Below are 14,814 nucleotides of genomic sequence, written 5' to 3' on the forward strand. Positions count from 1 at the left end.
TATATATATATATACACATATATGTGTATATATGTATATATATATTACACTAAATAGCCCTACAGCTAAATTCCAAATGTGAAGCTGCAGTCCCACGTTGATGATACAGCTGTTTAATGTCCTCAGTTGCCTAAAGATTTGTTTACAACAGTTTGTAAACACAGCATAAAAGGACCAGACTGTAGTTTCAATCGTGCGCACATGCAGACGCACACACGGAGAGGCGTATTTACTCCGTGGTCAACGTTTTCAGTTAGGCTCTGTACATTTATATTTAATCATATATGGCCACAAAAATCAGTTATAATTTTAGAAAAATGCACTTTCCTCAAGTGAAAGTCAATCTTCTGTTTTTTGAGTGCTCAAGTCCTGACTGTGGATTTGTGTTCTGGTCCCTCCAGTGAACACGTCAAACCTGGTCCTATTTGTCTTCTCACATAACAATCCTCACTCACACATTTGCTCTGCACATTTACCAGCTCGGCGTTTAAATTACAGAAGAAGCTGCTCTAGAGTCCAGTAGAAACTTAAACTTTAAATGAATCCAGTAAATGTCCCCTTTAATTTGCTCGAAAGTGAATATATAGGGCGGAGGGCGAAACTGTGAAAGTCTTATTCTTCCAAACAAACGCTTTGCACGTGTTTTTAATTGTCTATTAAAGCCTTTGTTTAAAGCAACATATTTAAGTCATTTGCGCAGGAAGTGTTGAGCTCCAAGCGTGCAAAGATAGAAACATAATTAAATTACCAACTTCTCTTCAATCATCGCACAACGTTTTTTTCTTTAAATAATTATTCTTTGTGAGAAATGTATCTTCAAATATTAATATTTTCTGTGATTAAATTTGATGACTTGAATCAAATAAAAGAGTTACATTTCAACATAAATGTGTTTTAACTATGGAGCCAAAGATGTGTTGAAGGTAACTATTCAGTATTTAAATTTGCATCACTTCATGTCTAGTGATGAAATAATTTTCTGCGTAGCACACGTGAGGCCTACGTCGGCGTGTGTGTGCAGCATAGGTCAGACATCCCAAAAATAAAACAAGTTTACAGCATGAATCAAACTGTAACTGCATGGATCAGACGCGCGCGCCTCTGGATCTCCTCACGCATTATCGAAGCCTGACAAAATATCCGTCACTTTGCACTCTGCGAGTCATTTTTTAATACACAGTAGAAACAGTTTACAAGTGGAACCATCGGACGGGCTATTTATAGCCGCGCAGGGGACAGGGTGCTGCCGACAAATTGTCCACAAAGACGTGAGCGATGCGACGGAGAGCTGCGGAGGAAACGCTGCGTTTCTCTGCACCACCTGTTCTGTTTCCTGTACCGAGCCAAATAAATAAATAAACAAATACAAATTCAATAATATATTTAATTTAATAATAATACTTTGGGTTTTAATGGCATTTTATGCAGAACAATCATTAGTTAAGCTATTTTACGATGGTAACATTCAAAATAAATGAGCCACAAATCTCATTCAATCTCAATATATAATCTGTCAAACTCGACTAAACACCGATGACCTTAAAAGGTCAAGTCCAACCACTTTCAAATGTCAAAACATTTTTCATAAATGTTGAGATAGGAATCAGAAATATTCAGGCTGCTTGATGTCACGCCACGTATACCTTTTTTAAACTGTTTTATTTTTCTTCCGCCAAAATAAAAGGCTACACTATTTGAACTTCACTCATTGACTCCAGAAATGAAATGTAATTTCCAGTAGATCCAAATAGTTAGACGGCTTCCATTTCTGCTTACGTTTCAACATGAAATGTGTTGACGCCAATGTGTTGTTTTAGTGCTGCTCGTGTCAGAAATGCACGTGGTGTTGAGAATTACGCACGTGTTTTATAATAATGGGAGACCTATTTTTTTGGATGCACCGTAGCTGATAGTCATAGATGACTGCAACTTGATATCTGTTAACGCTGCAGTTTATAAATCCCCCAGTTATTTTTTTTTGTCAAAGGATTTACTTAAGTGTCTCTGAATCATAACACGTTCAGAACCATGACACGTTTAGTTTCTAACAAAGTCACTGCAGTAATTTACATGGATTCTGTGAAAAGGCTGGATATTCACTCTTTCATTCAGTTGGCAGCAAGCGAAAAGCAACACTATAAATACCTCAATACCGCAAAGAAAAAATCAATATGTTGTCTCTTGTCCTGATATGAAATTCAAATACTGGAAGAGGAAATGAGCAACAAAATCATGGAGATTCATCTGCAATATCTTTCAAAAAAGCTTTGGTTTGGGCAAGTCGATGGTCAATTTTGCATCAAAATGTTAGTTGGAACAATAAGTTGTATAAATTCGGAGCACCAATCATACACAGTGTGACTCTCGTATTAAAATGGTAATTCCAAGTTTTTTTGTTGTCAGAATTACTTTTTTGCTTTAATATTCTTAGAATTATTTATTTATTTCCCTAAACATTTTGTTGATTATTTGGTTCATGTTTGTTGGAGTTATTTCATATATTTAGGTAAGATTTTTCCCACCCAATAACGTTGAGATTTATCTCCCAAATTGTCTTTTACGCACGCATTACGCACGGCCCTGCTGGCCCCTTACCCGGACTCTGGCCTCGGTCAGGTTGGTCCACACGGCGATCTCCTCCCTGGTGCTCATGTCCGGGTATCGGTTCCTCTGGAAAGTGGACTCCAGCTCCTGCAGCTGCTGGCTGGTGAAGTGAGTCCGCTGCCGCCGCTGCTTCTTCTTCTTGGGATCGTCCGCGTTCCCGTCATCGCTCCTGTGTTCAGCGCTCCTCTCCTTTTCTGCGGATCATAAATCGGGATGAAACGATTGCATGCTGCCGCTATTGTATTGTACTATTACCATTTTCTTTTCATTTAAAAGTTAAACGTTTCAGACTGAAAGTAAGGGCGCCAACGTGCAACTACAACAAAAAAGTTCTGCCAGCATGAAATGAGCAACTTCAAAGCTATAAATAAATGATTTACAAAATAAAGCCCCAGGTGAGAAGTGCCATATTAAAGCCAAATATTTACAAAGTTTTGTATCGATTCTCTCAAACACACTTGGATCAATATTACTTTCTTTACGAAGAGGTCTGCCCACTCCTCTTATCTCCCGACTGCTATCTTGTATTCGTGTTCTCACAATATTACCTCATTAAACTGAAGGGTCAACACGTGCAAAGGTTAATTACAAAAAGGGAATACTCTTGAATGTTTGCCAAAAGTAAAAATCAACTTAAAACTTAAAGCCACAACATTATTATTGTTTTATTTATGCCCCATAAATAATTCAAAAAAGGAAATTATGAATAAACATTCCTCCATATTTGCCATCTTCCTCATATGGAGTGAGACAGAAGAACAAGTAGGTTTTGCTAAAAAAATGTGGTCAAGTCAAAGAACAAAAAGCTTCTCCAAGAATTGTTAATAGCCTGCAGACTTTCTGGCTTTTAGTTTAGATTGGTGGATGGGCCCAATATTTACAGTTGGTTTTAATGCATTTACTGACAGCAGGCCAGGCTGTTCTGCACATTTTTCCCTGACAGACTCCGAGATCCTGCCAAGACGTTTGCTTCAGCCAGCGCAATAAACAAAAAACACGCAAAAAACCTGGACTATTCTCCCCGTTCTGTTGTATTTATGCGCATTCAACTTTGGAGGAGAAATAGACCAAATTAAGATTTAATGCAAATGGCTTTTGATGCACTTTATCCAAGTGCTTGTTGCGCCGTAACACGCGGAAATAAATCGTCATCGCAGTGAGAATAAACAAACACCGAGACACAAGTTAACTAAAATAGTGTCTGCTTTTCCGCTCCATCAAAGTGTCGAGATGTCTCTGACAGCCCACCGTAAACGTGCGTATGGAGACGTAAAATAAACTGTTATTGCACTCAGAAGAAGGAATAGAGTTGCTAAAAGCACTCTTGACTGTGTACCTGCCAACTCTGTGTCCGAGGACTCGCTGCTTGAGTTCTCTAAAGTTTCCCGACTGCTGTTTGAAGTTCTCGGTAAATGAAACGCGGGGGCCGCATCGCGGGCCGGCGGTGCTCTCGCTGCCTCTGCGTTTCTGTCCAAATTCATCCCACCTTGAAGAGAAGGATGCGTACAAGAGGGGAAACGGGGGAGGAGGGTGAATCCTGGGGGTGCACAAAGCTTTCCTCAACAGCTTAAAAAATCCACCCGCTGCCAGACACCACACTGCGACATGAGAGGAGGAATCACACGGGGAAGGATTTCCACCAAAGTGTAGTTCTTCCACGAAGAAAAGGACTTCGAAGAAAAGAAAAAAACCCTCCTCTACAGCAGTGACGGCCCAGTGCGCTCTCCTTCTCTCCGCTGCAAGGGGAAAATAGCTTCTGCCCGCTACGATTGAGAGGAAGCTCGGCTCTCCAACCCACACGCAAGACCCAGCCCATCTGCTGCGTATAACCTCCCTAAAATTAGCGAGTCCCACCCACTACGCCAGCCCGCTGCAAGAAAAAAAGAAAAGCCACATCCATCCAAACAAGTCTGACGTCAAGAGGAAACAAGTGGAAAAATGATGCCATTAATTTACAAGACGTTTTTTTTTATCACATGCAAATCTCTTCAGTCTAAGGTGGAGTGGAACGTAACAAGCGTCCTATTTGAGCAAAACAAGTTTGTTCACTTGCTAAAAGACATTTTTTACAGCGTTCATTTTTTCTCTATTCGTCGGGAGCGCGCAATGCAAGGCTTTGCTCTTTAGGAGTAGAATGGGCCTTTTATTCTTGCAGGCATGTTTGAATTGTGTCCAGCGCAACGTAGCTGGGTGCGCTTCTACACACACACGCAGCCACACAATGTACTGTATATCTCGGATATGTACCGAGCTGAGTAAACATTTGCCTTCCAACGCGGGCCTGCCCAGTTACTGTTTCCTCACTATGAAAAGCGCACGATATGAAGATTATTGTATGTGTTTGAGTAATGACTCGCACTGTAAACTGACAAGTGTCGCTCTATCAGCTTTCACTTTGACAAATAAACAATCGGGACTAATGGCAGCCCGGCAGAGCAGAGACAAACATCAGTGATTTATCCACGAATAAGTTGCTGAATAATATGTTAACAGCAGCGGATCTGTGCGCGCGGCACTTACAACATAATTAATAACATTTATTAAAAGTGTTTAAACTTTGACGTTAGCTACACTCATGTGGTCTGACTATACTGATGGATCCAGAACATGTCAGAACGAAACCGGTTGATGGTGCGCTAATATGATCTGATTACAGACCTGAATGGCTCCTGATGGTGACCCAGCGGTCATCATTGAACAGGCTGCTTTACGCGTTATAGCTGGTTTACCACCGTGGAGACTCAAAGTATTCACGCAAACTCGGAATCCAAACCAAATCATGTATAGAGGGATATTTTGGTTAAAATTGTGAAAGAGTTGAATTTGAAAACTCAGATGTTGGAAAGTTTGTATGTGTTTTCTGGTCTAATTTATGTCTCTGATCCCTCACGCGCATGCACAGTGCGGGCACTGACTCACAACGCGGTCGAAGTGAGATGTAACCTTCACTCAGTGTGGAGAATAGAGCTCCGTCCGGATGCAGACTTTCTGGTGTGTGTGTGTGTGTGTGTGTGTGTGTGTAAAACTTCAGCAGTTGCAGTAGAAACAAACTTCTCTCTTTGTTAGCAAACGCGCATGCTCACAAAACACGGAGGCCAAAAAATATCAATTAGTTTAAAGTCAGGTTGGCTCCAGGTGAGGCCTTGTTGTAATCACTCAAGGTATAGATCTGGTGCATCATGGGTAGTTTTTATTTTCAGTCATTTACTTTGTTTCTTACATAACATTCCCAAATATCTACGTATTGTGTTTATAATTAAGCTATTTTAGTGTGATTGCGCATGTGTAGACCAACAGCAACATTTCAGGATGGAATCGATTTCTTTCACTAAAATAAAGGGAAATATTTGCCAATGAAGTCAGAAACTTGTTTCCATAAGCAATGTGTTTTTTTTCTGGAATGAAGTTGCCTTCTGAATAATGAAACAATCCAAACCTTCCACACACCACCGCAAAAAACAATCTATTGAGAAGACTAAATGACCAACCAGGAACACATTTTGTTGTGTCTCTGCATAATTTAACAGAAAACGAAGTGCAAAACACAAATTACGTCAATTTACACACTTTTTAAACCACAGACTGAAAGCTGTAAGTTTCTTCTGCAACGTGAGACCGGCTGACCTGCTGACTTGCAGTGGCTCAGTTTGTGTCGAGTAAATGCGCACCGGCTCACGCCTTGCCGTCTGGGACTCGGACTCTCACCGGCGCCAGTTTCGAGCATGTTCGGCCATTGTATGACAGCGACGTATGACACGAGATCCCCGTCTGACCGGAAAACTCCCCCGAAGGCCTTTTCTTAGAAGACAATTGCGCAAGCTCTCAACAATCATTTGGCTTTTTCCATCTGTTCGACCTCAGCATGTTCTTGAGAGATTTGGGGCTAACATAAGGGCCTAACATAAGGGCCTGTATTACATTTACACATTACAGGCCTTCCATAGTAATTCATAGTTAGGAAGTCTGAATATCCAGAAACTGATTCAGCCAATCTAGTTAGTGGTTTTGATTTAAATAGCAGATCCTCATTATCTCCAGCGTGCGTCACTATGGCCTGTTGTGTGCAGTAAAATGCTTGTAAGAAGTTCGCCCCTTACTTACTGAAGTGCCATTGGTCAGAAAACCAACATCCCCTACCTCTGCACTTATATTCTGAGCTGCAGAAAGATGCGCAAAATGGCAAAAAAAAATGAATTCAGCTGCAGTGGGTGAACCAAACACGAGCGCATAAGTGGGATTCTGTGCGCAAGATGCATTTTTGTTAAATGTGACCTCGAGGACCTTGTCATCCCATCGTGTCAGCAGGTGGTATTTACTATGCAGGTTGTGGAGAAGGAATAGACTGAAAATCTAAATTGGTGCGTGTTAGTACGGGATTAGTGGGTGCATTGCGTGCACTTGGGTCAATATACTGTGATTATTATCATTACAAAAAACTGAGGTCTTTCTGTAATAAGTTTAGGAAAGCAACTGAATAACACATTGTAACATCACATTGGCTTGTTGCAGGGGAATCAGAATGTATACTGTTCAAAAAGTAATTTTTCTAATATTCTATAGTAGAACAAAAGTCCCAATAAACCCGCTGACCCTTAAAGTCCCCATAGAGATATTAAAGGATTTACAGCACATGGAGATTCCCCTCTGTCCTCCAGCAGATATTACAGGCTGATGGATGGAGGTAATCTAAATATCCAGCCTCCTCGGCCTGCATCCCTGCCCGCGTCCCGCTCCTCCTCTGCTCTGGAGGGCACTTGCGTGTGATGGATGAGTTAAAAAGCCTTTCCATCCGGCAGGACAGGTTAAAGGCCAGTGGAAATGCAAACACTCATATTTTGCCTCCAAGAAATGAAAATAAACTCCGCGACCGCCGTTAATCACACACCAAACACCCATAATAATGGTCTATTTTTTCCTCTCTTAAGGCAACCAAACAAAGTAAACCTATAGAGCCACCGGGGCCAAAAAACAAAGCATGGCCTATAGAAAACTAAAGCTGGCGAGCAGATTCAAAGGCAGGACAGCAGTGGATATGTAACTGGACACACTGGGTAACTGGAGAAGGACAGAGCTGATTATTTCCTTGGTGATGGTTTCCCTGCTTGGTCCAAGGCCTGTTTGACAACCAATAAACAACCTGACAAGAAGACACGCGGGTGTAAATAAAACAATAACCTCTAATGACCATCATACTAAGGAAAAGCTATAAAAATGCTGTAAAATGTCGGATTATTTTGTGCATATTGTTGTATGGGGGAAAAAGGTTGATTTGAGATGGAATTATCCCTCAAAAAAATACACATTTGTTGCTCACAAAAATGATTTTTTTCATGTTTTTTTATGGTTATTAGCCTCCAAAACCCAATTAAAACGCATATGTTTATTAGCAACAACATTCCACTGTACCTCTAATGAAGGTCCATTTAGTCTGATTTTCCTGCCTCAGTTAATACAAACATGCTCAGCATTCCAAACGTCTTTCTTTGTCTTTACAATAATTATGTTTCCCATTTGAGTCGTGACCCTATGTTGAAGCTGCTTCTATTATTAAAATGACGATTTCCTGAAAGAACATGTAAAAATGAAAAGGATTGTATACGACCAGTCTCACGTGCGTGTCTGGCATTTAAATATCTTGGAAAAACCGCAGATATTTTCTAAAGTTCTCACGTCTCCATTTGGCGGTCTTTCGCTGGTCTGTGATTAAATCCAGCTTTACTGGAAACCTCCTTTTAAATACATAAACATTTTTATAATTTGTCGTAATGGTAAAAAAATATAACTTATGCTGCTTTTATTTTTGCTTTCCGTCTATTCTTATTGGATTTTGTTTTTAAAAGGTAAAACGACTCACCAGGAAATCATTATCATCATAAACCAGACACACCAATTAATAAAGAAGAAAATAGATGGTGAAAATAAAACTCAATCATTGTTGCAAATGCTGTTGCTCTCATTTGATTTTCGCACACTTACATTTGCATCTCATTTTGTGATCTGTCGTCATGTCGTAAATGCGGTGTGCATTAATACCTCGCATATCAAACATATTGCGTCTGAAAGCAGCTGTCTGTGAACACGAACAGCTTGTGTGCTGCGAGATTTGCCAACAAGTCCTGACCTTGCGCCAAAACCGAGAGGTACAGTAGGTCCTCACTTGTAGAATACATCATCCTTCTGCTTTACATGCTAGCTTGTTTTGTAACTCTAATGAGGCATATATGATTTATTGTATAGTCATGAAGAGAAGAAGTCATACCTGCGTCCCCGCAAGAAATCACATCCTTCGACAGATTCAGTTCCATTCCAGTTACCTGAAAAAAAGAATATCCTGCATATCAGACTTACAAAGATAATAAATACAGTTATAAATATATACAAATACATTTATTGTCCCCTCTTAAACCCAATAACGTTATATATAACGTATTATAAAACAATATCATCACATTTTAGCCACTGCACTTAAAGAATTAAAAGAATCTGTAAAACTTCATATTTTTGCTGAAGTCTTTTTGCATCTGAATCCTCACTTATTTTTTTTTAGAAAATATAATTATCATATATGGACAATTCCAAGGCAATACAGCAAAAACACAAATAAATAAATATGTAAATAAATATGTATTTACTTTACTTAACACCTACTCCAAAACTTTCACCAAGGCCTTCACACATTTAACCTCACTCGGTTTCATTATGAAACGTTTCCACACACATCTTTGTTTCTTATGCTTAGTTTCGTCCCTTACCCAGCATCCCAAACTTTACCTTGCCATTATAACACACACACACACACACACACACACACACACACACACACACACACAGCCCCTCTTATCTACAGGAATCCATTTGCTGCTCTATGTCCTCGGTAAATCTTCGCTCAGCTCCCTTCTGTCCCTCCGTGTTCACACGCTTCACTGGCGCGCCCCCGCCTGCACTTTATATTTATTTGGTTAATTTAAGGCGTCAGTCAGATATTATAGGGCAATGATGAATACGTCGACATGCAATATCTAGCTAACAATGATGCTCAGGCACGCTGAACAGCACAGACTCTATTTTAGCTTCCAATGATATTTTCTGCTGTCAATCGTTCCTGTGCGTAAAGATGCATCCAGTAAGCCTCCGGCCTCTCTACGGTCACTACAGCCTCTTTGACCCCAACAAGCCGACAACATGCACTGCTTAATGAGGTCAGCACTTGTCAACTTTTCATTTTCTCCATCACGCTCAACGCGGACTCGTGTGTGACTCATATTTGTAACATCCAAAGCGTAAAACGGTCAAAATGGAGAAGCCAGCCAACCGTCTGACCGATTCCCTGAGCTGAAATTCAACAACCGGACAGACGAGGTGTTTGTTGTACTCACCAGTTGGTGCCCAATGGAGGCAGACGACAGAAAAAAATTAATAAAGCCTCAGAGTTCCCCCATGCAGGTGTTCGATAAATCCACTTTATGCGTCGGCTGCGCGTAAACGCTGCGTCCGCGATATTCAGCGCTTTGGTTGAGTCTCTGCGGTGCTGGTTTGGTTTTCTTCGCCAGCGGTCTGCAGCACGCCTTGCGGTGACGTCACGATACCGCAACCGACAGCCCCCCCCCCCCCTCCAGCCACTATACCTCCCCCGTTGTCATCCCATGCACCCTCAATCATCTCCTCATACCAGTGCTTTTTCTTTTTTTTAATCATTTTTTCTTTTTGCAACAAATTCCACAACTTTATCATCCTCAGCTGACGCCCCCTTCATCTTCGTCCTCATTGTTTTACCAAAGTGTATCGTTATTCTCAGTTTCTGATCTTCATCTTAAAATGTATTTTCATCCTCATCCTTATTTTTCAACCCTCAATATGTTACCAACGAGCAGAGAAAAAAATAAGGTATGATCATTTAACATTAAATATGATGATGGTGATGTTGGTGTTAATGGTAATTACGATAATAATAATAATAATGATGATGATACTAATAATTACACTAACTAAAAATTAAAAAATGATGGTACAACAACAGCAATGATGCCGTTTTTATTTTATTGTTTAAAAAAAATCTGCTGCTCATATTTCCCTCTCTCTATTATTAAATGTGTGAGCCGTGACAGCGACTGAGGAAAAACAGTTTCGGTGTGAAAAGTTGAGACTTTATGAGCTTATTTGTCTGCAATCAATTCAATTCAATTTCAAAACAGCTTTACTGTAAACCTGCACATGTCCCGTTGTACTTGGATACACTTTAATAATAGTCTGTTCTCACGTATTCTGGTCTAATGTCTCACTCCTGTAGAATAATGAAACACACACGTCTGATTCATTTTTTTGTACTGCTCTAGATTCAATATATTTATTAATTTAACCAGAATCTGTTGCATTTTGTTACTTTGCTTGTCACACACGATATATTCCTCATACAGTTGGCAGCAGTTCATTTTTATATAAATAGACTAATTATTTTGACCTACAGCCGACGACAGGCTTCGCAGATTGTTTGTGTTCGGGCACTAAATATGTTTGTCTTCTCGACAATTAATTGATTCGTCAAACAATATTCCGCCTGAACATCAGTCTAAAGCCATTCGCCTTTGTTAACGGATGATTATTTAAACAATTGTTCATATCCCAATATTTACATGCAGGTTTAAAGCATTTTGTTCTGCTGTTGGTTTGACATGAATCAAAACAATTTAAATGTGCCAATACTTTATTTTTTCTTCTGTGGCCTAAATGCTGCATGGGAATATGGCTGAATTACAGCTTTTGCCTGGAATGAATAATAAAAAGAGTAATTGATATTTTCAGAAAAAAACAAAAAAACAACAGAAGATGCTCGGAGGAACCTTCAGGCCTTGTGCGTGTTTGAGCTGCAGCGGCGCAGAGACGCAACACGCGACGAAAACAAACACTTATGTAAATATTTAAGCTGAAGCAATTACACTGATTATTCGGGACACTTATTTAGCTGTGCAGTACGATTGTAATAATGAATAAATGCCCCCAAAAGCTAATTATAGGGCCTAACATAGGCTACAAGTAGCCGAGAGCAAAGTATAGGTTTAGACTGTAAACTTTTAATTAATACAGCCGTGAAAGATCAAACAAACAATACTGTATGAATATAATATATTTAAATTGAACATATAGGCTTTTCTGAAAAGCATCAAATGTGTTTTTAGCTCTCAAAATTTTAAACGTCCACAGCCTGAGAAGTGCAGCCTACGCCCGGCCAGTCCCACCAGTTAATCACCACAGCAAATACTTCCAGCTCCACATACTTGGTTTACAACCTCCTTCTTTTGGCCTGAGACATGGGAGAAAGTGTGAAATTCGTCCCACCCTTACACTTTCCTTTTTAACTCGGCCAAGAGCTGCACACGAGGCAAAGCCCGGCTCTGAGAGAAGGATCCTGGAGGGATTAAAGGCGAGCTGCGGGCCTCCCTCCAGGTCTCGGACGGACCTCCTTCCCATGGTGCCTCTCGGAGACACCCAAACATCTCTCAGCTATCCTCACGTCAGCTGTTTTTTGGGTGTTGTTTTTTGTACTCCTTTATTGAAACGGACATGTTGCTGCACACAGGTGAGATGCACTTTTACCCAGGAGCAGCTTTTGCTTGATTTTTCTGCCAAACAAAAAAAAGAATGGACATTAATTTTCTTATTCCACCACAAAACGGCTCATAGCACCAGGTTAACCGATGCATTTGATTAAAATGTGTTCATTGCTTGAACTCAGTCTGCAGCTCAAACATTCAGGTGGAGCAACAAGTGTGTTCTTGTGACTCCCATTAAAGGCTGCAATATTGACCCCAGCTCCTTAGCATGCAACTCTATCCACAAGATAGTATTTTATGCAAAATCAGCCTGCGTAAGTGTCTACCTGTGAGGCCTGCATTGCTAAATAATGAGTCCGACAGACACTCTCTCTCTATAATTAGGCAGCAGGCAGGCAGGTAGGAGAATGCTGTGATTACTCAACGAGTGACTCGAGGAGTTAAGTAGTGCCCTGAAGGTGAGGCCATGGCCTCATCTCTCCTGTGCAAATAGGTGGAGGGATTATTTAGCCAGTTTGGAGTGTGTGTGAAGGGGGAGGAGGTGTGTGTCTGTGGCCGGGGCCTGTCTGATGGTCACCCCCGCAGCGTAAATAGTTATTCCTAAATAACAGAGGGGCTGATGCACACTGGAAAGGGTGGAAAACAAGCTCACGCCCTATCAGGAGAAAAGTTTGAAGCGGGTTGTGAAGTGTGTGTGTTTAGGATACATGTAAGCATCACACACACTTGCAGAGTCGTGTGTGTTTTTCTGAATCAGGCTTGGAATCGGCCATTTTAATCTGGTCTCTTCATATGTTCTTCTCATAGAAATGGAATAGGAGTTGAACAGACATTGAACTGCTTGCCCGGGTTCAAAACAAAATGGTGATTGTTGTTAGTTGTTACTGTGACGACACACGTCAGAGGGGCCGTGAAATGGAGACAGATGGCTAGCTAGTTAGCTACGTAGGGAGTTAGAAGGAGGAACTGTTTGACCCAGCACTGCCGCCGGTCACCAGCCCGCTGTTCGGCTCATTTTCTGCAACCAGTGCAGCATTAAAGCATGGCGGAATTAACAAGCTACCTTTCCACCTATATGCTAGTTAGCTAGCTTGCTAATTCCACCATGCTTTAATGTTGCACTGGTTACAGAAACTAAGCCTTACAAACTAAAGTCAGCTCTGCTTTGTCGCGATGGTCCTGGATGGGGAGCCATAGAAGAACCATAGAAATGGTATAGTAGAACGAATTGAATTGAATCCCCTTGAAATCATCGCAGCACGATTGTCAGAGTGGCGGCCATTTTTACGTGTACCGTTGCTATTGCGACTGTTGTAAATGGCTAACTTCCATATGAACTAAACAGACTTCCAGCAAGTCTTGGTCTCATTGAGGGGAGGTTCAAGACCAACACTCGACCAGCCAGCCTGCCCAAACAGATGCCCTGATATATTTACTGCATGAAATTCCCACTACTTTATATATCTGTCCATTTCAAAACATGTGAGCGGACGAGGATGAAGTCACCCTCATCACTGGGGCTATTATTTGGAATGGATGCTTCCCAGTTGCCTCTTTTTTTTCTTCTTTGAAGCAGTCCCCCTTGAAGTGTGTTGAAAACGCAGATGTCACAGTTTCCAATCGGCAGTGAAATTAGTGATGTTTTGATTGCGCAGGGCTCGGAGATTACCAACGTAAACAGGTCTGGTGCATGGATCATCATTTCAAGAGGAGGCATCATCCCTTTTTTCCACTTAATCCAAAACTCGTCGGGCCTCTTTGGCTTAGTGCTGATGAGAAGCGGACGTCCAGCTTCCAGTTTTTCATCTGAGCATGAACCTTAGGCTGGCTAACGTGATGTTTCCTAAAAGGCCGACCACCAAAATGGGGCATTTCTCGCCCCCACACAAAACATCTTTACATCACTTCTTTTGGCCCAAATACAAGATCACCTCATTTATAACATATTTCCATCAAATGTTTCCTCTCGTCTGATTTTGATTAATCCTGAATGATGATCAGATCTACAGGGCTGCTGATTTTGGAGCATCACCTCACTCATAGTCTGCTGGTGAGAAAACAAAGCACAGTTGAGAGTTGCCTGAAGACATCCGGTCTTAAACTGTTTTATGATGGATTCACATTAGTTTTATTTATTTATTTTCTCTAATTCTTTAACAAGGCAGACCAATTGGTGGCAATTATCAAAAGGGAGTTTTAGACTTTATTTGAAGTTCTTGTGGGGTCGCCAAGATTCCCAAAGATACCAAAAATATCTTGGTGAATTTGGGGCAAATACATAAAATAAAATGATGCCCTAGACATCAAGAATATTACTATTGGATGTGATACTCAGAGGGTGGGTTTTGTTTTCTGCAGAAAGGAAACGTGTCCCGTAATGTGACATCTTTAACTGCACACCGTCGAGACTCAGTTTAGACCAAAGCGAAGAGCGAAGGATCCAACATTGTTAAGACGAGTACTCAATTTTAAACTTCTTGCGAATTGATTTTCCTTCAACTGATGAAATGTGACGCCAAAAGTTAATTTGGGCAAATTAAATCAAGCTGCTGTTCAATTTTCAACTGAGACCAAGGCGAGATGGAATGTACATGCATGTTTTTTTTGTATAAAAATCATTACCACAGTAATACTCTGCCTCCTCTGTGGCACAGCCTGGAAA

General features: G+C 40.8%; 1 protein-coding gene across 2 annotated transcripts in view; it reads right to left on the reverse strand.

Moving 5' to 3' along the window:
• Positions 1–10,132, reverse strand: part of pitx1 (paired-like homeodomain 1) — a 30,389-nt gene extending 20,257 nt beyond the window's left edge. The window contains exons 1-3 of one of the 2 annotated variants that reach the window (XM_031869058.1): positions 9,981–10,132; positions 8,864–8,918; positions 2,596–2,798 (exon numbers count right to left, since the gene is read on the reverse strand). In XM_031869058.1, coding sequence (XP_031724918.1) covers positions 2,596–2,798; positions 8,864–8,909 — 249 coding nt within the window. In that variant the 5' untranslated portion in view covers positions 8,910–8,918; positions 9,981–10,132. Of the gene's footprint in view, positions 1–2,595; positions 2,799–3,940; positions 4,358–8,863; positions 8,919–9,980 lie in introns of those variants that run through there. The other variant, XM_031869057.1, reaches the window with a different exon arrangement.
• Between the last annotated feature and the right edge of the window lie 4,682 nt (positions 10,133–14,814).

The sequence above is a fragment of the Anarrhichthys ocellatus genome, unplaced genomic scaffold (genome assembly GCF_004355925.1).
Source record: "Anarrhichthys ocellatus isolate YVR2014 unplaced genomic scaffold, GSC_Weel_1.0 scaffold45, whole genome shotgun sequence".
NCBI lineage: Eukaryota > Metazoa > Chordata > Actinopteri > Perciformes > Anarhichadidae > Anarrhichthys > Anarrhichthys ocellatus.